The sequence below is a fragment of the Belonocnema kinseyi genome, chromosome 6, assembly GCF_010883055.1.
Source record: "Belonocnema kinseyi isolate 2016_QV_RU_SX_M_011 chromosome 6, B_treatae_v1, whole genome shotgun sequence".
Taxonomy (NCBI): Eukaryota; Metazoa; Arthropoda; class Insecta; order Hymenoptera; family Cynipidae; genus Belonocnema; species Belonocnema kinseyi.
In genome coordinates this window covers 85,658,511-85,681,213 of record NC_046662.1, presented here as the reverse complement: position 1 = coordinate 85,681,213, position 22,703 = coordinate 85,658,511, and the positions used below count along the sequence as shown (strand labels likewise).

The 22,703-nt window shown below is 29.0% G+C and overlaps 1 protein-coding gene across 4 annotated transcripts; it reads left to right on the top strand.

The window, feature by feature from the left end:
* The first annotated feature begins 4,941 nt into the window (after window positions 1-4,941).
* On the top strand, window positions 4,942-22,685 carry LOC117174410 (phospholipid-transporting ATPase ABCA1-like). 4 transcript variants are annotated; one of them, XM_033363514.1, is made up of 25 exons: window positions 4,942-5,591; window positions 5,674-5,813; window positions 5,892-5,951; window positions 7,192-7,353; window positions 7,440-7,680; window positions 7,748-7,915; window positions 7,982-8,169; window positions 8,239-8,403; window positions 8,474-8,582; window positions 8,657-8,811; window positions 8,934-9,095; window positions 9,222-9,293; window positions 10,596-10,734; window positions 11,266-11,503; window positions 11,572-11,722; window positions 11,813-12,023; window positions 13,553-14,074; window positions 14,156-14,281; window positions 14,454-14,684; window positions 14,763-15,032; window positions 17,055-17,332; window positions 17,425-17,572; window positions 19,583-19,793; window positions 19,864-20,077; window positions 22,342-22,685. In XM_033363514.1, the coding sequence occupies exons 1-25, from the start codon at window positions 5,264-5,266 to the stop codon at window positions 22,498-22,500; spliced, it is 4,848 nt and encodes a 1,615-aa protein (XP_033219405.1). In that variant the 5' UTR covers window positions 4,942-5,263; the 3' UTR covers window positions 22,501-22,685. The 4 variants fall into 4 exon arrangements, with proteins under 4 accessions (XP_033219405.1, XP_033219403.1, XP_033219404.1 ...); XM_033363512.1 differs by having other exon boundaries at window positions 5,674-5,951; XM_033363513.1 differs by having other exon boundaries at window positions 5,674-5,951; window positions 7,183-7,353; window positions 17,437-17,572.
* The last annotated feature ends 18 nt before the right edge of the window (window positions 22,686-22,703 follow it).

Genomic DNA, 22,703 nt, shown 5'->3' with positions numbered 1-22,703 from the left:
CCTTGGTACAGGGACCCTCTATCCGCAACCCGAGGACGCGTTCGGTGGCTTTGTCATTGGCCCTTCGGTTTGATTCTAGAGGAATCAAATATATATATATTCATCAAATCAAAAATTATCGGTTCGATTAAAACGTCTAAATTTGAAAAATAAATTGTCCAATACATGTATTTTGGGCTATTTCGTCCATTTTTTTGTCCTGGATCGGTAAACCGTTTATTTTCGCTGCTTTACTGCGCCACACTAAAAAAAAGGAAGGGATACGTATATTTCCGATCTGATATAAACTTTCTTTTTGTTCCGAAGTTGTGACCATTTTAGCTCTTTATTGCAGGTGCAATGCCATAAATCAGACTATTTTTCAATGAAATTTTATTGTGCCGTCCACAAACTGCTTTACCAATTTTCGGTTTTAACCCCCCCCCCCCCCCCCCCCCCCCCCCCCCCCCCTCGTTGACGACCGTAGTCTTGTTGGCTAAACTCGGATTTCACCTTAATTCTGTATTTTTTTCGCGTTCCTAGTAAGATCAGTTGCCAGTAGACCTAAACGTGATCCTGTGGTGAACTATGAGCTGCTCAAATCAATAAAAAATAATTAAGAACATAAAAATATCAGACTTTGCATGTTGAATTCAATATGAAACCCTATGAATTCCTAGGATTTCAAGTCGAAATATATTGCATTTCTAACAAAATACAGTGAAACTCTTCTATAGCGCCGATTTTGGGGCTGCCGATGGGCGGGAATTAACTCATTTTAGCCTTCTCCAGTTTTTTGTTCACGTCTTAGTGCTCGCCTGAGTGACAGCCGCAGATCCCACGCTATTCTCGGAAGGGCTATTGAAGGGTTTCACAGTACTTCAATTTTCTTCAAAAAAATATTTTCTACCTAAAGCGATAAATTTTCTATCCAAAAAGACGAATTTTCTAAATAAAATCTGCTCGCTGCACGGGCCAATTCTCATCGCCCGCTGGAGACTTGCAACTTTGAGCGTGCACAGTGCGTGCACGTCTGTTGGTTCTCGCGCTTTGCGCTTGACAATGAATTTACCTCGCGCTACACGCTCGGCCTCCGTATTTTCCCTACATTTATACGCAGAAGTTTTTAAATTAAAAGTGAAAACATCGACAACTGTAAATTGGTGATTGTGAATTCTCTTTTGCTGAAGCTCCTTTGACTTTAACGAACACATTCTCATCACATATCTCGTGTTTAGCAATCGATTTTGCCTAAAATGTGCACTTTTCTACATTATGTTGACCACTATTCTATTAAATGCATATAACATTTATTTATGTACTTCGAAAAAAGGAGCGTAGGCTAGATATTTAGACTGATCTTTGCATCTGTATAATACGTTAAGTTTATATATTCCATGTATGCGAGAGGCTTCATCGAGAGGGGAAGATAGGTATATGAAGAGACTGAAGAGACAAAAGATAGGATGAGCGTAGGGGAGGGAATCTCGGAGGGTTTCCAGATGGATAGTGGGTTTAGACAAAGGTGCCCGCTTAGCCCAACGTTTTTTGCTATTTTAATCGTGTGTATAGAAAGTAAGCTAACGGCCGGAGTGATAGAAAGAGTTATGATGAAAAGGCTGAGAAGATACTTGGATAAAAATAGGTTAGAGTTAAATGTGGAAAAGTCCAAGGTTATGATGTTCAGGGAAGAAGGTGGGAGGGAAAAGGGAGGGGAGTAGAAAGGCAAGGGAAAGGCGGTACATGAGGTGAACGAGTTTGTGTACATGGGCTTCCAATTTCGGAGGAATGGGGGAGACGATGGTCATATAAAAGAGATAGTGAGAAGGGCGAATGTGGTGATGAGTCAGGTGTGGGGGCTAGGAAAGGGGTTGTTCGCAGATGGTTTTGGAAGGAGAATAAAAATGTTCGATTCGCTAGTGATAAGTGTCTTATTTTATGGAGTAGAGGTGTGGGGGTGGAAGGTAAGTGAGGAGGTAAATAGGATACAGTAAAGGTAAGTAAAGTGGATACTAAGGTTGGCAAGGAATACACCTAACTATATTGTCAGGAGGGAGACAAGAAGAACTGGTTTAGGGATTATAACGGGGAGTCGAGCGTATAAATATAAGGAGAAATTTTTAGAAGAAGGGGGAAGTAAGCTGGTTAAGGAGTGTTGGTGGAAGAAGGAGAACAGACGTAGGGGTGGGAAAATTGAGGTGGAAAGGGAAAGGTATTTTAGAACGAATGGGTTGCAGATGGATGAAGTGAGAAGGATGCACGAGGAAGAAAGTTATATTAGATGGTTAAAAATAATGGCATGGAGAGAGAAGGCAGAAGAGGAGGAGAGAATAAGGGAGTGAATGTTTTTGGGGACTATGTGTGAATCACTCCAAGGTAGAGAGCGCAATATTTGTGTGAGAAAGGATAGAAAGGAATTCAAGAACGTAGAGCGAAGATGAGATGTAGATGTATGGAGGATTATAATAGGTTCTGGCTTTCTAGAGAGAAGAGGATGTGTGAATTGTCTGGGAAGGGAGATGCAAGAGTGGAGCACTGATTGGAGGAATCTACAGAGGTGAAAAGGATTAGAATAAGCATGGTGTGTTGGATAAGATGGAGGAGAAGAGAAGGAAGGCCGAAGATGAATGGAGAAGGAGAGATTGTAAATACGAGAAGAAATAGGTATAAGAAAATTGTAAACAATGTAAGTAGTAGATAAGTAGTGGGTATTAGCCATGAAGGTAGAGGTTGGCCAGGCGAGACAAATCGAAAAAGTAGTGACATGCGTGCGAGGCGAAGCGAGGAAGGCTAGGTTATAAGGGCGAACGGTCTTACAGATAAGGTATTGGATGAATGTTTTTTTTTTAAGAGACAAGTCCGGCAGGCCGAAAAATAAATGTTCATCTATATCTATCTACTCCATGTATGCATCTTTACATATTAATTTATTTTGAGCACTATTGTTAATGACTCAAATTTTTTCATCCATACAGCAAATATATTGCATAATACCGACCTGAAATCACTTCGACACATGCATCAAATTTACCACTAATTTGATAGTGTACGTAGAAATATATGCAAATAGAAAAGTCAATATTGCAATAAAAACAACTGGACGTAAAGGAAGAACTGGTTTTAAAATTTTCATAGGTTTCTAAAACTGGAATACCAAATTATAAAATCTGACCTTTTTATCTTTATAAAAATACTCTTACATTTGAAGTAGTAGATATAATATTAAACTGTCCATGGACTGGAACCACAACTTTTTACGATAAAAATCAGCGAAGTTTATTCTATTTATTTATTAAAAAATGCATTTTCTTACTTTCAGCACTTTTTCACCAACTTCATTCCGAAAAAAGGCTGGGTACAGTTCTAGATACTGCAGATTTTCGGCATTCAAATTCTAGACTTTCATTGATTGCAAATATATTTTGTTTCAAATGTACATCACCTGAAAAACCTAACAATCTCAGATCAACAAAGAGATTTTTTTTGCTAAAGTATTGACCATTTTGAACTGAAATTTTGCACAAGCTTACAGCTTAAAAAAAAACATATTTTCACCAAATTTTAAGGATGTGCATGCATTATTGCCAAAATTGGAAAGTGATCATTTTTGCCGGTATTCCTTTTTTTCCGAAGCAAAAAAATTAACTAATCTCAAATTTCGACCACTCAAATTGTTCACATTTTTAATGTATTTCATTTATAATTAAACTTTGTTTTCTTACCGATTCATATCTTCCTAGCAATCTTCAAGAAACATGGTTTCGCGAGCTTTGAACAGTGCGCAGTTTCTTCGTTTGCGAATTTGCTTTGAAAACATATAGGCCTTCAAACCCAGGCTTTAACACTACACAAATACCCACATCGCTTCTATGGTAAGCTTTCGCCCTCCAGAAAACGTTCACTAACTCGCCTAATAGGACAACTTTATGACTTGTGTGCTCATTGAGATTCGATCAAATAGTAGAACTTTCAACCAAAAAGATTAGTTTATAACCAATAAGATTAATTTTCTACAATAAAAACGAATTTTCAAAAACAAAAATGATTTTCCAATCAAATTGTTGAATTTCCAACTAAAAACGATACATTAGCAACATGTACATTACTGAAGGAGATAAAATTTCGAACCAAAATTGAACGAACTCTCAACAAAATAGTGGTATTTAATCAAATGAGAGGAATTCCAAACAAATAATACAATAGTAAGCTTTTCAATCCAAAAAAATTAACTTTGAATAAAAATAGTTGGATTTTCTTATTAGGTTCTATTAACTCGGCTCGCACTTGAGCGAAAAAGTGAGAAAACGGGGATGGTTTTTGAAAACAGGGGAAAAAAATTCTTTTTAAAATAGGAAAAAAGGAATAGGGGGAAAAGTGTAAGTCTGAATTATTAAAATGATTTTGAAACTTATTAAGTTATTATTGAACTGTACCGTCGCAGCAAGTCCACCGTTTGCAATTTTCGCAAACCTTGTTCAAATTTGTACGCAGTGATATAAAATGAAATGTCCTATCTGTATTAGTTTAAATAATACCACACTTTGAAGAAATATTTTAACGATAACAATCAACTTGATTCTCTTTAGAAGTTAAAAAATTATAATTTCGTGAACAAATTTTTTCATCTAACCGAGAAAATACCCTAAATAATAAAATCGGTCAGCAATCAATTACGTGTTAGGAAATTACTCAGGGGGATCATTTAGTATTTGGTGGCTAATATTTTTTGACCATTGGTAAGAAAATATTGAATGTCGTTACGAACTATTTTAAATTTAAAGGAATTGTAGTCAAATTCATGTTGATATGAGGTATCAGAAGAGGGAGTCTCGATCTCGGAACGATCAATAAGGGTGGCTCATAGAAACAGCAGGGTAAGTCACCCTAGGTAACATCGTGAACTGACTCTTATAGTAGTAATATCACTCAACTCAGTTGTTATTTTCATGTCCGTCTCATATAACCATAATAAAAATTTTCTAAAGTGTAAATCGGCGTTTAGCTAACTATTCCATAAAAATGATGAAGCTGATTGGCGCATGCGCGAAAATCTATAGCCCATATTACATTTTTGTGACTTAAAAAGTCAGAAAAAATACAATGTTATGATATAAGTAGGTGAAAACGTCACTTGTACTTTTTAAATCATGTAACCATCGAGGAGGAATCAATAGTTCACGAAATCAGTTTTTTGGAAGCTGTTCAAACCAAATAATCGAAGTGTTTTATTTTCCCTGAATTACTAATTTGTGGCTACGAGTGGTGAAAATTATGAAAAACAATCATGGCAAACGGATGGAGAATTTTTACACTTCTTATGTGGAAAAACTACACTGTTCGAAGAAGACATTGGAAACTCAGTTTACTGGTCGAGATTTGTATTCCAATAATATTGTTTGTATTCTCTCAAGTTATCAGAGATTTTTCAGTAATTCTTCCTCCTTCTGAAGTGCGAAAAATAATAAGTGATACACATTACCCGGTTCAAACGAAGGAAGAAATATTAAGGATTTACAATCATTTTCCGGTTATCCTTTACTTTTTACCGAGGAATAATTTTACCGAGAATTTGATGAAAAAAACAGGAAGCTGTCTCTTGCTTCCTGAAGAAAGTCAGTTTTCACCATTTTTTAATAATCATTTTAATTTTTAATGCATGAAAATATTATTTAATTTATCTATTTTTAAAAACAGGAATAAAAGGTTTTTATTCTGAGGATGAACTGATGAATGCATATGCTTCGAGAAAACACGAAAGTTATTCAATTGAAGTCATTGCAGTGTTGTTTAAAAACCCTGAAAGATTAAATTCGAGTCTGAAGCATCTGGAATATGTAATTAGGACTGAAAAAAATCATTCTGACAATGGAATCGAATACTTTCTTGAAAATTCACCTTTTGTACAAACACAGATCTGCATCGATGAATCTTTTCTCAAGATGAAAATGCCAAACCGTTCCATAAAAACGCAAGTAAATATATAAAATTTTTTCTTTTATGTATTTTAGTTTCTTCCTGCTTTTTTCACCTTTAAATTTGAAACTACGAAACTTAATCATTTACTTTTTGCAATATTTGAAAAAAGACTCCATTAACGAATCCAATTCAAAACGAAGTAGAAATAATAAAAATTAAACAATTTATATTTGCAGGTCTTAAAACACAGAAATAATTAAAATTGAGCATTTGCAAACCGTGGTTATTTAAAATGAGAGAATATTTCATTGCCTAAAATTTGACATTTTCTCATTTATAAATTTTCAATTAAGTATTATTAAATTCTGAAGAGATTAAATGAATTATTCATCTACTTAAACGTTTAATTAGAAATTGTACAATGAAAATTTGGACAATTTTGTTATGCATCAATTAAAAATTGTACAACCTTAAGGGCATTTAATTTAAAAATTATCTGATTCTCGAAATATTACCCTCATCTACAAGTTTTACGTATTTGATTTTGAATTTTAGTAATAATTTATCATCGTTCAAGTATTAAAAGGCTTTCATTTAACACAATACAATTTTGAACGCTTTAAATTTGAACCAAACAGCGTTCTCTCAGGATGAAAAAAATGTATAATTTTGAAAGACTTATTTCAAAATTCTTAATTTCAAAAACTAATAAGTTCAAAATTATTCAACCTATAAAGCATGAAACTAACGATTTTAATCGAAAATAGTACACTACAATTTAAATTTTCATTTCTTAATTTCAAGGACTCTGGATTTGAAAAAAAATTTAATTTTAAACTTTTCGATTTGTATCCTTGTCAAATAATAATAATAGAAATATAAAAAGCTTTTAATTATAATTCTGCAAGTTTGATCGACGTAAATATAAAACCAAACAATGGAGATTTTAATCTTAAAATTTGCCCATCTACAAATGCATTCAATTCAAAATAAATTTGCAGAATTTCGACGGTTTTAATTTAAAATCTCTAGATTTCAATTTTTCAATTTCAAACTCCAGTCTTTAAGCTTAAAATTGCTGAACTTTTAAAGTTTTCAAACTGAGACTGTTCAAAATTCAATCTGTTATTTTAATTTCATTTGATTTAATCTGTTTAAGCACTGATTTTTTATTAATTTTTAACATTTTTTATTTAGTCGATTTAAAGACTTTCAAAACGAAAGTGATACAATATTTTGAATATAACTAATAATTTAACAATTTCCTGATCAATAAATAATTTTAAGAATTTTCAGATATCAATGCAAAGAATGCCTTATCCAGCCCACTTAGAAGAACGATTTAATAGTGATGAGATTACAAAAGCCATGTATCCAGTTGTGGCAATCCTGGCATTTTTAATACCACTTTGCATCGAAACAATTTATCCATCAAATGAAAAATCCTTAGGACTGAATGTATATTATTCTCTTAATTATTTTTACCCAATTTTTCCTGATTATGTTCTATACTTTATAAAAGTTTAACTTTAATCTCTTTTCAGATCCTAATGTCGATGAGTGGCGTTAAAAATTATCAAAATTTATTAAGCTGGTTAATAAGTGGATTATTTTTCAGTATATTATATATTGTACCTCGTATAGCATTACTGAAGATAACTTTCTCATCAGAAAATGAACCATACTTAAATTTTGGTGATGTGTATTTAGTAGCAACAATGCATTTTGTGCATATTGTTCATCTTTTAGCTTTCGGATTCCACATAACTGTATACTTCTCAAGATGTGAGAGAATAATTTATTTCAATCGACAAATAATTAATTTACAAATTAAAAAATAATAATTTTTCAGCCATCTTTAGATCCTTTGGAAGTCCATTTTTGTACACTGGTTCGTTCATACTGCAAAAGTATATGGTACAATTAAAGAATTACACTGTTGTACCATATCTGGGAATATTTTTCCCCAATATTCTCTTATATCGAATATATGAGGAAATTGATATAAAGGAAGAAACCGGTAAATACCTGAAGTTATAAGAATCTGAAAAATAGTTTAAAAAATTGAAATTGAATATTTTCTCAGGCATAGGAGTCGGATGGCATAATTTATTCCTAGAAGGAGACATAAACTATAAATCTGTAGGAAGCTTAGGAGCCATATTGATATTTTCAATTTTTGGTATTTTAATCCATTTTTTACTGGCTCTCTACGCATCTGCCTTGTTTCCTGGAAAATATGGAGTTCCAAAGCATCCGCTTTATTTTTTAAGGGTACTTTTTTTCGATTTTTTGGAACTCAACTTAGAGGGAAAAATTAAATATCCTTTTTTTTAATTCTAGTTCTGGAAATCAAAATATGATTTCTCAGAGGAGGAGTTATATGTCTGTTGTTGCAATGATATGGAGGAGAAACCTTTTGAACCGATAGCAAAAGATGATTTCACTCCCGCAATACAGACCCGCAATTTGAGAAAATCGTACAGCACCAATTTTTTAAAATGTGGAGTAAGTATGACAAGGAGTATCAATTACGAATTTGGTTCCGATATTAATAACAAAATTGGTACGTTTTTAGAAACAACATGCCCTTTGCGGTATTTCCATCGATTTTTATAAAGGCGAAATAACAACTTTGCTTGGCCACAATGGAGCCGGAAAGACAACTATGATGTCTATTTTAACAGGTTAATTAATTTAATTTCAATAAATTCATTGTTACATTATAAATTATTATAACAAAAGAAAATTGTCCTTAAAGGTCTTCTTAGTCCTACGAAAGGAATGGTTCTCATAAATGGAAAAAATATCAGTGACGAAATGGACACAATTGTGACTGACTTAGGTATTTGTCCCCAAGAAGATATTTTATTCCCTGATTTAAATATATTCGAACAAATCGAGTTTTTTGCCCTGGTAAGTAATCAAGGTTCTTTGAAAATTTAAGAAAATATTTCAGTTATTCAAAAATTCCTGGTTTACCTATTAAGTATTACGAATCTTGAAAATTTAATTTTTCAAAAAATGATTCCTTTCAGTTGAAGAATAAAAATAAAACAAGGGCTCAAGTAAAAAAAGAAGTTAAGGATCTGATAAAACAATTAAAATTAACCGACAAAAAAGACGTGTTACCTTCAAACCTTTCAGAAAGCCAAAAAAGAAAAGTTTGTCTCGCAATGGCAATAATTGGCGATGCCTCAGTAAGTTATTCTTTTCTGACAAGCTGTCTTGTAATTTTAAATAATTTATCTCACAATTAAAATATAATTCTTTCAATTACAATTAAGTACAAGTAGCGAAAAATCAAAATGTTAATATATTTGTAGACTCTTATATTGGACGAACCAACAACTGGAATGGATCCTGAAAGTAGAAGAGTGGCATGGGATATTTTATTGGTACGAAGTTAATTTTGAAAAAAGGTTTTTGGAGTTTATGAAGAAACTTTTAAACTAATGAAATCAGGTGTACGCCTGTTTCGGAATTCTTTTAATGCTCTTAAATTATTTTAAATTCCCTTGGATTACTTGAATTGTTTTTAATTCTCTTCAATTATTTTAAATTATTTTTAAATTAACTGGATACATTCATTTGCGACTTTTTAAGTTTTGAATTCACTTGCTTTTTTTTTGTAAATTTGGTAGATTTAAACGTTTCTATTAATTTTTTATTCTCTCAATTCTTCTAAATTTCCTAGAATTCTTTTAAATTCCCTTAAATAATTTTGAACTTTCAGCAATTCTATTTAAATCACTTAAACTGTTTTTAATTCCATACTTTTCTTTTAATTTTTTGTGAGTAAACTGGTAAATTCAGTTCAACTTTGTTTTATTTTTCATTCGTTAAAATTCACTTGAAGTTTTCTACGTTTGTTAACTATAATCCTTTGAATTATTTAAAATTCCCTTGAATTCTTATGAATTTACATGACGTCTTTAAAATTCCCTTAAATTTTTTTAAACTCACTGAAGCTCTATTAAAATCATCTGATTCTTTTTATTCCTTGAATTATTTTGACCTTTGTTTTAAAAAAACTGCATGAATTCAATGAAACTTTTTACTTTTTAATTATTTTGAATTCAATTGAAATGTTATGAATTAGGTAACTTTAATTCTTTAAAATATTTGTGGTGCCCTTGATTTCTTCTGAATTTCCTTGAATTCTTTTAAATCCCCTTATATCCCTTTGAACCAACTAGAATTCTATTGAATTAACTTAAATTATTTAAACTCCCCTTTCATTCTTTTGAATTCTTTTTTAGAAAACTGATCATTTCCGATGCAATTTTTTATTTTGAATTCATTTTTGAAATTGCCTGAGTTACATAACTTCTATTCTTGGAATTATTTTGTAATGTTTTGAATTCTCTGGAATATTTTTATCTGAAATTTTTTTTAATGAACTTAACATTAAAATATTTTATATATTTCTTGACATTTAAGTTTCTTTTAGTTTATTTAAAATCTTCGGGTGAACCAACTTGAATGGTTTTGAATTCCCTTCAAACTTCTTAAATTCACATGGAATTTCCTTCTATTCTTTGTATTATTCTAAATTCGTTAATTTTTATAAATATTTATAAATTCTTTAAAACCTTTTCATATCATCATGCATTATTGAATTCAGGTGTACATAGGTACATACAATTTTTTAGTGGTTATCCCTTGAAATTGAGTATTACCGATGACATATTTTTCAGAAAATGAGAGGAGAAAAAACGATTCTAATAAGCACACACAATATGGATGAAGCAGATGTTCTTGGAGACAGAACCGCTATAATTCATTTAGGAAAATTAAAAAGTTATGGGACCCCAATGTTCTTGAAGAAATTTTATGGTAATTATTCGAGGAAGTTACAGTTTTCTCCTTTTATATTTGTTGAGGACTTTTAAATATAAATGTATTTAACGTTTTGTTCTGGGGTCATCTTTTTACATAAATTTCGGTTTTAACCAGTTTTAATTTAAAATTTTAAAAGTTTCTCTCTAAGACTTTAATTAACAGACTTGTACTACACTGGAAATCCCATTTACGTCGTTTCGATAATTGATGCCGCGGAAAGGTCATTTGGGGCCATGCTGGAACCGAATTCAAATGGGACTTCCAGTTTATAATAATTTGTAAGCTTGAATGTTTATTATTAGATTTTTTGGATATTTATGGCTCCCAATTTGAAACTAGCCTATATTAAATGTTTAAATTACAGCTTAAAAATTATATTTTATATTAGGTAAACGTTTATTAAGTTAGAATTGTATTACTCAGATCGCTTTAAATTACACTTCAGTGTTGAGTAATCGCAACTTTTTTTCAGTTACTAAGGCTTAAATTAAATTAAAAGTGCATTCCTTCTTTTTTATAAATTAGGTCAAGGGAACATCGAAGTTACATTATCAACGGCAGATGTATGCAACCTTGAGAAAATAAAAAATCAGCTCAAAGGAAAAAGTCATTTAATTAATTTGGATGGCACAAGAATAGTTTTCAGTATTCCATATTCTGACCCATTAGCAGATGATTTGGACAAGATTGAAGAGCGAAAGAAAGAACTTGGTGTGAATGATATAAGTGTCTCGCTCATAAATTTAGAGCAAGTCTTTCTTAGGTATGTTTGAACATTTAATGCAAATTAAAATTAGTAAAATGGGTTTTATTTAAACAAATAAATTGAAGGGCAACGACGGAAGAAAATGAGAAATCAGAAGTGTATCCAATGGAACAAATAACGAAAGTAAAAGGTGTCCAACTTTCCTTACAATCGGCAATGGCACTTTTCCAGAATAAATGTGCATTTATGCAAAACAACATGTTTTTTTCCTTAATGGTAAATAAGGAATTATTTATTTCTTTAAATTTATATTTAATCAATTGTGTGACCTAATCCATCGATTCAACGATTTTTTTACATTTGCAGTTCCTCCTTCCTTTAGTGAGCGTTCTCTTAATAGCCTTAAGTTTTTGCAATTTTGAGGATACAAGCGAATATCCTATGAGACTCAAAATGTACAGAGATCCAGAAGTTCTCTATTCCTCAAATAATGAACATTATCGACAATTACACAAAGCTATCGTCGAAAGTTTCAATGGTAAAGGAACAAATGTGGGAATTGCGAACATTTCCGAAGGTGAATACTTTAATTCCTTGATTATTAATTTACGATTTGTTAATAAATTATATAACACTAGCAGTAAATACCCGAGCTTCAAGCGCGCGTTCAGATTCCTTTATTTTTATTTCCTAACATTAAAAATATAAACCAATATTTGCGAATCAAACAATATTTTGAATGGAATGAATAGTAATGGAAAGTATAGCATTTCTGCATTGAATTATTTCAAATTTAAACCATTTTATCAGAATCTGGCAAAATTTAAAGATTTTAGACTAAAATTTAAAAAATTAGACAATTTCACTGGAAAGGAGTGGAAATTGTACAATTTAAATCATTTAAAATTTAGAGGAATTGAAATAGTATTGATTCCAATTAAACTCTTTCAAAATTGAATAAAATTATTTTCTAATACTATAATTTATTAGACAAGTTTTTATAAGATCGAAAAAGTAATTCACCATCGTTTTTCCCGTTTTAAATGGAAATTTTTTTCATTATAAACTTAATCTTCTAAGAAAAATGTTCAAAATGAAGTAATTTTAAATCGGAAATATTAAATATACAAAAATGTCTACCACCGAACTTTGAAATTTAAATAATTTCAATCTTCATTTACTACTGAAAACATTTGATTTAATTACCAAGAATTGTGATATTAATCGCTTTAAAATTAAAACCTTAAAAATTGTTTATTATACTTGCCACAATTCAACTAATTCAATTTTAATTGTAGAATTAAAACTTATGTAAGGGAAAACTGGAAAATTCAGCGTTAAACATGAAAATTCAGAACTGTAAAGTTTAAACAGCACAATTTTTACCTATTAGTTTTTCAAATCGTTTAATTATTGATACATTTAGAATTATAATAATAAAAATGTACAATTTTTGAAAAAAGAAATAACGAATATTCAATAGGAAAATAAAATACGCTCCTTTATTCCTGAAAAAAATCAGCAAAAGTCATTTTATGTAGGAAAGATTAAAATTAAAATACCACTTGACACAATTACGAATTTGAGTTTGCTAAAAGCATCTAAGTCTCTTTTACAATAAGTTATTAAAGCAATAACTAATGGTAGCAATCTTTTCCCTACAAATAATAACAGACATAATCATTGCGTTTCAATAAAAAGAGTTATTAATTTTTATTTCATTCCCAATTTTTTCTTTATCGTACACTAACCCCATTATCACACTTAGCATTCTTAAATTAGGATCTTGAAACCAAGTGGTAAACAATTATTAATTTTCAAATAATGCATCATGATTTTTAAAATACAATCATTTTAATCTAAAGTGAAAAACTAATAACCTAAAAATCAAGGTGAACAGCTTCATATAAGATCAGTATAATTTTATAAAATTTTAAATTGACTCATAAGTGCAAATAAGCAAAAGAAAATCTCATGGGATAAAAAGCATGGGAAACGGGAGCGCAAACAGAAGCTTCAATGTGGACAGAATGAAGGAATAATAGATTATTATATATAATAATTTATGATTTACAATTTATTACTAAATTATACAACTTTTTTCAGCAATCCTTGACTTTGGAAGAAAAGACTTGACAGCTTATCGCAATAATTTGTTAGCTGCTGCTTCTTTTGAAGTTGGCAAATTACAAGAAATAAAAGCGAATGCTTTTTATTCTCAGACGTTATTTTATAGTATTCCGATTAGTTTAAATCTTGTTTCCAACACTATAATCAAAGCATTGGTTGGGAAAGATTATCAAATATATTTATCGAGTCAAATGCTGCCACCAATCTACCAATTCTTTCAATTTTCTACTACTGAGGCCCTCAATTACTTCAGAGTTATTTTACTTATTGTATTTATATTTCCAACTTTTGCATTGTACGTTATTCAACCAATAAGAGAAGCCTCTTATGGAATAAAGCAACTTCAGAGGATGACTGGTGTCTCAAGTTTTTTATACTGGGGCACTTTTTTCCTCTTTGATTTTCTGATCTTCATTGTCTCGATGATTCTCATGTTGATTGGATTTTATTGCATGGATATTGCTTTGGATCTGAGACTCTTTTATGGAACTGAAATGAGTGAGACATTCAAATATATAAATCTTTAAATACAAATATTATCATAAATACTTATCTTTATCATAAATAAATATTTTTCAGGTATTATGTTAGTCCTACTGACACTATTTGCTCTGAATACACTACCTTTCGTTTATATATTCAGTTTCTTGGAGAGGAAAACGAGCACTGCTATAACTATTCTAGCCATTCTTCCCCTAGTAGTTGGTTAGTATTTTGAAAATCGAAATAAAAAAATTTTGCCACGGGAAGCAGTCAATTAAACAGAAATTTAAATAGTACCATTTCTACAATGCCTTTCAATTTACTTATCAAGTTTCCAGAATTGTATTTATTAAGCAATTCGAACATAAAATACGAATAAAAATATTTATTTCAGTTGTAATTGAGTCTGTTATTCGTTGGGCGATCCATTTCACATTAAGAGATCAACTAAGACTTTCAGAAATTCTTCGAGTGGTCGAAAAAAGAGTTTTTATGTTGATGCCTTTTGTAAGCTTTTTTTATGGGCAAGTCAGCTTTTTCACAACTGCTGAAAAAAATGCTAAGTGTCGACGAATGCCGACCTATTTTCTCGAATTGGACTGCAAAAATTTAAAAGCGTGTTGTGGTAAGAACAATTTTTCCTATTCTCAAACAAATTATTGTATGGATATTTATTATTTATTCTCAAACAATAATTTTTCAGCATCTCACTGTACTAACGGGAAATGTGAAAAGTCTTTGGAATACTTTGGAAACTTCAAAGAAGATGGAAATTTAGAAGAGAGCCTATTATTTTTGTGCCTGACTCCTTTGTTTTATTTTACAATACTCGCAATATTGGAACATAAGATTATACCACGGTTTCTTTCAAAATATCAGAACAAAAATCCTGATGTGAATCAGGAAATGGAAGAGCTAGTGAAAAATGAAAAAATCTCAATTGCTTCGCAGATTAGTGAATTAAAAAAGCAAGGTAAATAAAAAAAAATGTTAGGAAATTTTTCAATAGAACTCTTGCAACGGAGAAGAGGCACAACTTCGGTGAGAACTCCTGCCTAATTTCGAAATTCCCTGATTTTCTCTGAGTTTTTCCTGATAAATGTCTCATTTCTCCTAGTGTTCTAAATTTTTCTTTTTGGTCTAAAAATCACTTATCATCTAGGAGATCAATAATGTTAAAGCAAAACAAAAGTTTTTTTCTACATTCATTCAACCTATAGTTACAACAGTCATACACAATTTATAAGAGGTCAGCCACAAATTACGTAAGGCATACGTAAAAAAATAGATTTTTCCACTCAGAAAGATAAATTTTGAACCAGAAATAGAAGACCTCAATTTTTTTAGTTAAAACCTTTAATTTTCACTCAAGAAAGGAGGAATTTCTAACAAAATAGTGAAATTTTTAACAAGTGATGAATAACCGACAAAGAAACGAATCCTTAACGAAAAATGTAATAATTGAAATTTTCACCAAAAAATATCAATTTTCAAACAAAAGAGAAATTTTTAACAAAAAAGTTAAATTTTCAACTGGAAAGATTTTTCAATCAATAAAGAATAAAAATTTCAAGAGGAATTGGCTGAAAAGCAGTTAAAGTTCTAACCCGAAAATATATATAAATATAAATTTGAAATGAATTAACAACTTAAAAGATAAATTTTCAAGCTTTTAGTCAGTTGAAAACATAAATTTTCAACTAAAAAAAAAACAATTTTTAACAAAATTATTCAATTTTAAGCCAAAAAATGAACTTTTAACAAAATAGTTGAATTTTCAACCCAAATAATCCATTTTCTGAGAAAAAAATACAATTTTTAACAAAATTCATTCATCTTTAACTATAAAGGATAAATTTTCAACTGAAAATAGAATAATTCAATTTTCAGTTGAAACATTTTTTTTTAATTTTCAAAAAGATAGTTAAATTTTCAAACAAATAAATTAAATTGCATCCAAAAAACTGAAGTTTCAACTAAGCTGATTTCTTGTTTACCAAATAAAATGAGTTTTAACCAAAATATTTGAGTTTTCACTTAAAACAGATCAATTTTCAAAACAATAGTTCAGTTTTCGACTAAAACAGATGAGTTTACAAAAAAGATTAAATTTCCACAAAAAATGGAAGTTTAATTTATAGTTTAAATGCTTATTCTCAATAAAATACAACTAAGGAAATTATTTTTTAACCAAAAAGATCAATCTTAAACTAAAAAGATTAATTCATCCTAAAATAGAGGAATTTTAAAACAAATAGATTTTTGAACTATCAAAGGTACATTTTCAACTAAAAACAAGGATTTGTATTAAAATATAAAGTTGAATTAATCTAAAAAAGACGGAATCACAAGAAAATAGTTTATTTTTAGGTCAATAAAGATTTTGCAGTTAAGAAAAAAAATGTCTACCAGACTGTTTAATTTGCAACCCGAAAAGAGAAATTTTCAACAAAATAGGTAAATTTTCTACCAAAGAGATGAATTGTGAACCCAAATTATCGATCTTCAACCAGAAAAGAATGCATTTTTTGAAAATTAGTTTAACTTTATACCAATTAGTTGACTTTTAAACCAAATAAAATGAATTTCCGACGAAAAAAATGTAATATTTGATATACGAAAAAAAAAACATTTTAATTTTATACTAAAAACAGTTGAATTCAATAACGAAATATGATTATAACATTAGATAGTTGAATCGTCAAACAAAGCAGATCAACAAAACCGTTGAATTTTCAGTAAAATAGAATGAGCTTATAACAAAATGATTGAATTTTTAACAAAATAATAAAATTAGCTTCCATGAGTAGCTTTAAATTCCTTGGCTTTCCTGACTTTCTGCAATTGCCTGACCTGTATCAACCCTGCTTAATAAACAATTATTCACAATTTTATAATTGCGAAAATGTTTTAATTTTATATTAAATTTTTAATCTTGAAGGTTTTAATTTTATAAAGTTCAGGGTCTTTAATAACATCAGAAAATGTTTTTCAGCTGACGCAACTAAAATGCAGAATGATGGGCACTCTGCTGTAAATACTGTTCTGGATGATAACTCTATTTTTTTGATTTACGAATTAAGTAAATACTATGGGAATTTCTCAGGAGTAAAGGAAATTAGCTTCAGTATTAAAAAAAGCGAATGTTTTGGATTGCTTGGTGTAAATGGTGCAGGAAAAAGTACGACTTTCAGAATGCTCACTGGTGAGGAATTTGCTAATAGTGGTGTCATGTATTTAAACGGGAAAGAAATTACTGTCAACAGAAAAGAGGTACATATCATCAATTCCACTTCATATTTTGTAGCATATTTGAATTATCCAAAAGTCCAAAATTAATCTCGAACACAAAGTTTTTATGTTAGTTTCTGTCTCAGATTGGATATTGTCCACAAAATTCAGCCTTGATTAAATCACTGAATGCTAGAGATCACCTGAAACTATTCGCTTGTCTTCGTGGAGTTCCAAAGAGTCAAGTGTCTTCTGAAGTTGAAAAATGGATCAATAGATTAAGTAAATATTTTTTTTTTTCAATATAAAATTTTACTCTCCTCTATTTGAGCTGAAAACTCATTATTTTTATCAAATTCTTGAATAATCGCTTATTTTTTAACTTTATTTGTTTTTAAAGTAATATAAATATGTGTCTAAGTTTCAACAAAACAGTTAAATTTTCAACTAAAGAAATTTATTTGTACTATAAGAGAGGAATTTTCAACCAAGAAAGATTTTTCAGCCAAGAAAGAAAAAATTTCAACCAAATTATACTTTGAGGGGAAATTATTTCTGAGGTTTATTGGTTTTTAATGTTATGTAAACATAGTTTAATCAAATTTTTGAAGATTTCAGATTTTCGGAAAAAGTTTTTTTTTTCTTTCGCAAGTATTTTTTTAACAAAATTTTGGGAAAAATCCGTGTCAGTTTACAATTTACTTAGGACTTGTTGAGGTTTGGTTTTATTTGAAAAATATTTGATCAAGTTTGAAAAATCTTTTAAATTTTTCAAATATTTTTAATCACTTCAATGCTTCAAAAATTCCTCAATATCTTTTGAAATGATTCATAAAACCTTTCAAAATTCTTTAAAAGCCTCTTTTTCTAAATAATCAGAATCCTACATTTTGTTTCGAATTGTTTTAAGTCTTGTCAATCTTTAAATTATTTTCGAATCTTGACAAAGCTTCGAAATATCTTTTAAAATAATGCAGAATTTTTCTAAGATTTTTTTAGATACTGTAAAATAAAAAAATTGCCTTCAAATCTTTCAGAATTTGTAGAGAAATTTTGTATTCCTTTGAAATCTTTCAAATTCTTAAAAAGCTTTTAAATTTGTTGTTCACAATCTTAAAAAATCCGCTTTTTGTTTGGATTTTTTCTAAATCTTTTCAAGTTTAAAATTATTTTTTAATCATTTCATAACACCTGGGCACGAATGTTTCAACACGTATTTAGAACGTCCTAAAAACGTCTTGAGTCAGGTAAAATAACGTTCTAAGAACATATAATGTTTCAAAGACGTTTTTAGGACGTACTTGGAACATTGGACGTTTTTTGGCCTGACTTGCAATGCTTTTTGGATGTTCTACAAACGTCTTATTAACCTTATGTACTGAAAGGCTCTTTAGAACGTCCTAAAACGTCTTTGAATTTCGTGCCCACTGGGAACTTACTCGAATGTTTTATAAAATTTTATTATCTTGCGAAGTTGACCAATTTTACTTTAAGATCATATACATTTTTCGAAAATTTGAGGAAATCATTGGAAATGTTTTGAAGACTTTTTCATTTTTTTTCTAAAAATTATATTTTTAAAATGAGAAATGATTCGAAATTTTCCCATGAATCTTAAGACAAATTTTTTATTCAGTTGAAACCTTTTATTATTTTTTAAAAGTTTCTTTTTGGAAATCTTGAAAAATATACATTAAAGAAGTTGCACCTGTACAAGTCATAAATTATTTTTTAATCTCCAAATTAAAAAACTTGTATTAGAATCATCCAATTTTATTTCTGACATACTTTGAAATATCCAAAACTTAAAATTAATACATTAAAATAAAAATTAAATCATAAAAAAATTTCCCAAAAATCCCATTGTCAGAATCAGCATTTTTTTACTGATAACGAATTTTGTTACCGTTGCCAACAGTTGAATACAGTTAGTAAATTAAGATATCCAAGTTTTTGCCCATAATTTAATTTGTCTCATATCTCTTTAAAATTCCGAAAAAGTTTATAAATTATAGTGGGGCAGAAAAATTAAGGAGAAAATTATTTCACAATATTAAAAAATCATTTACAATTTAAATGTTCCCTTTTATCAGTAATGTTTAAAACCACTTCGAAAAAATATATAATGAAATAAAATTGCTTATTTGGAAATTTTAGTGAGAAAATTTATGTGGCGTTGAAATGCGTAATATTTTGTAATAGATACAAAAATTGAAAACAGTCACTAAAAGTCACATTCACCCTTTTTAGATAGGATATTTATCTCAACCTATTTTTTTTATTATTCTTTAGAATTGAATCTTTGCGCATCTCAGAGAAGTGGAACCTACAGTGGAGGAACTCAGCGTCGACTGAGTATTGCAATTGCATTAATTGGGAATCCTAATTTGGTATTATTGGATGAGCCTACGACTGGCGTTGATCCTGTGGCTCGAAAATCTTTGTGGAATGTGATTAAGTCTTGTCAGTTAGCAGGACAGTCCATTATTTTTACTTCTCACAGGTTAAAATTATATTCTTAATTGAATAATAATTTATACATTAAATTATCTATAAAGTACCGATTTTTTTAGCATGGAAGAATGCGAGGCTCTTTGTAATCGACTGGCAATTATGGTTAAAGGAGAGTTGGTCTGCATAGGCCCAAGTCAGCAATTGAAGAAACGATATGGAGCTGGTTATGAGATAAATTTAAAATTAAATCCAAAAAGATCCAATGCTGATGTGGAAAATATTAAGAAAGATATGCACGAAGCTCTGGAATGTCAACTTCGCGACGAACACGTAGTAAGTAATGAAAAATAAGTAAATAGAAAAGTTGATTTAATCTTTATTTTATTTTATATTTTAAATATGTTGAACGATTTTGAATTAAAAATGCTCCAAATCAGCCATTCTAGATGAGGTAACATTTTTTAAAAAGGGTGATGTTTCAAGTGAAATAAAAAGGAATGGAACCTGTATCATTAAAAAAAAAGAGAATAAAATTTTATAATTTGAAATTGAAGATTTTTAGATCAAAATCTTTAAAAATTGAAACGTTTTAGACTAACAATTTAAAAAATTGACAATTTCATTAGAAAGAAGTTGAAACCGTATATTTTCTAATTAAAAGGTGTTCAAAAGTGTACAATTTTATTTTGAATTGAAGAATCTCGAAATTGAATAATTTCAGATTAAAATTTCGAAAATACAACAAGTTCAAAACGATGAAAATGGAATATTTTTATATTATAATTTTGAAATTTGGATTTCTTAAAATTTAAAGGAACTGAAATGTTAGTGTTTCTGATTAAAAGCAAAATTAGGACTTATATAAGGGAAAAATTAAAAAGCGTATCATGAAATGTTTAAAACTCTGTTTAGCATCATTATTCATTCTTTAAATTTGTCCATAAAATCTTTTTATATTTTAATTGACTTATTGATTTAATCTTCACATAAAAATCGGAAAATTGTAAGAGAAACAGAAAATAAAAAGTAAAGTAGTACAAAACAAGTTTGCTATATGTATATGATTTCAATGTTTAAAATGGCGCAATTTGAAGCCTAGAAATTCAACTTTTTTCTTAGGTAAGTTTGAAAATTTCAATATTTTAGAATAATTTCAATAATTTAGTTGAATAAGACAACTTTGTGCGTTTAAAATTGAAACCAAGCAATTTAGAATATTTAAATATAAAATTATAACACCTAAAAATGACTGAAATTGAACCCAAACAATTTATAATACTTAAATTTAAAACTGCCTACTAAGGCTTTCAACGTGAAGATTTGAAAAATTTAATAGTGAAATGGTCCTGACATTTTTAATATTTGAATATGAAAGTACAACATTGTGAAATTAAAAATTTAAACCTCCAAAAATTAAGAAAATTCCAATCGAACATTTGCCAGTTTAAGCTTTTGAAGCGAAAAAAACTTTAGTTTCAGGGTCTCAAGAATGAAACTGTTTTAGAAAGGTGCATCTAAAACTATAATTTAAAAATGAAATTATAGAAATTTTAAAGCTGATAAATATTATTAAGTATCATATTATTTATATTTTACTAAAAATGTGTTTTCTGTCAAGAAATAGAAATTACTGTCATTTGCACTGTTAAAAACTGAAATTTTTTTCATATTCTGAACCTTTAAAGTTGAATTATTCTATAAACCTTAAAAATTATATGTTTTTTAATTGGAAACTTTTAAAATTAATGAATTCAAACTCGATGCATTAAAATTAAACAATAGCTAAGTTCGTTTAAAAATCAAGTGGATTCTTAATTAGTATCTTGAAACAAAGACGTTAAAAATAATTCATTTTCAAATAAATTATGCATCAAGATTTAAAAAATTCAACTATATTATTCTAAAGTGCAAAATTAATCAATTGAACATTAAGAATATAGCATTGCCTCGCAATAGGAACAAGTTCATTTTGAAGACAGTTTTCTAAATTGTCAAACTGGCGTATACTAATAATAATAAAAAATTAATGAATATGAAAATTATTATTATGATTAATTCAAAAATATCAAAATGACCACTAGACTGAGAAAGAAACCAACAATTGATATTGAATTTATGTCTCGATTATTTTTATTTTATTATTTAAAACTATTAACTTCAGAGTCTGTAAATTAATGATTAATAATAACTATGTACAGTCAGTTCTTCGTTCTTTGAAGTGATTTTCTATTTTTAGAATTTCAGCTGTTATTATTATATCATCTTATTATTCCTCATAGGTGTTGAAATTATTAAAAAATAAATTTAAAATTATTCAATCACGGATTTTTTACATATTTACATAGTACTAATTATTGTAAGTTTTAAAATGTGAAATTTTTATTTGTCCCATTTTAAATGTATCACATTTTTTATTGTTTATTTTTAAGCACTTTAATACGAGTTGAGTGCAATTTCAATTTCCTAATATATATATATACTGCAATAGGGGTTTGAAGCTTTATTTTAAAAAGCGTTTTGGAAGAACTTTACAAAATTGGTGTGAAATATTATATATTATGCTTATGGTATAATATTTATCAAATGTATTTTTTCAGGATTTCTTATCATACCATGTCATAAATGCCAAAACGAAGTGGAAGACTATGTATGGTGTAATGAAGCATTTAAAAGAGAATTACATCTGTATTGAAGATTTTTCAATTTTTTCAGCTACATTAGAACAATTATTTTTGAAATTTGCTAGATTGAACTGAATGAAAAATAACTTTAAGCGCGACCAACATTTATATATCGGCGAAATTAATGAAATTTAATTAAAATATTTTTTATTGAAATTGTTTTTAGCAAATATTTCACGAAAGACTGACTTATTTTGTATGAATGAATGTAAATCTCATTAATTACCATTTTGATACCTTTATTTAGATCAACTCCAAAGAATTAATCCAAGAATTTT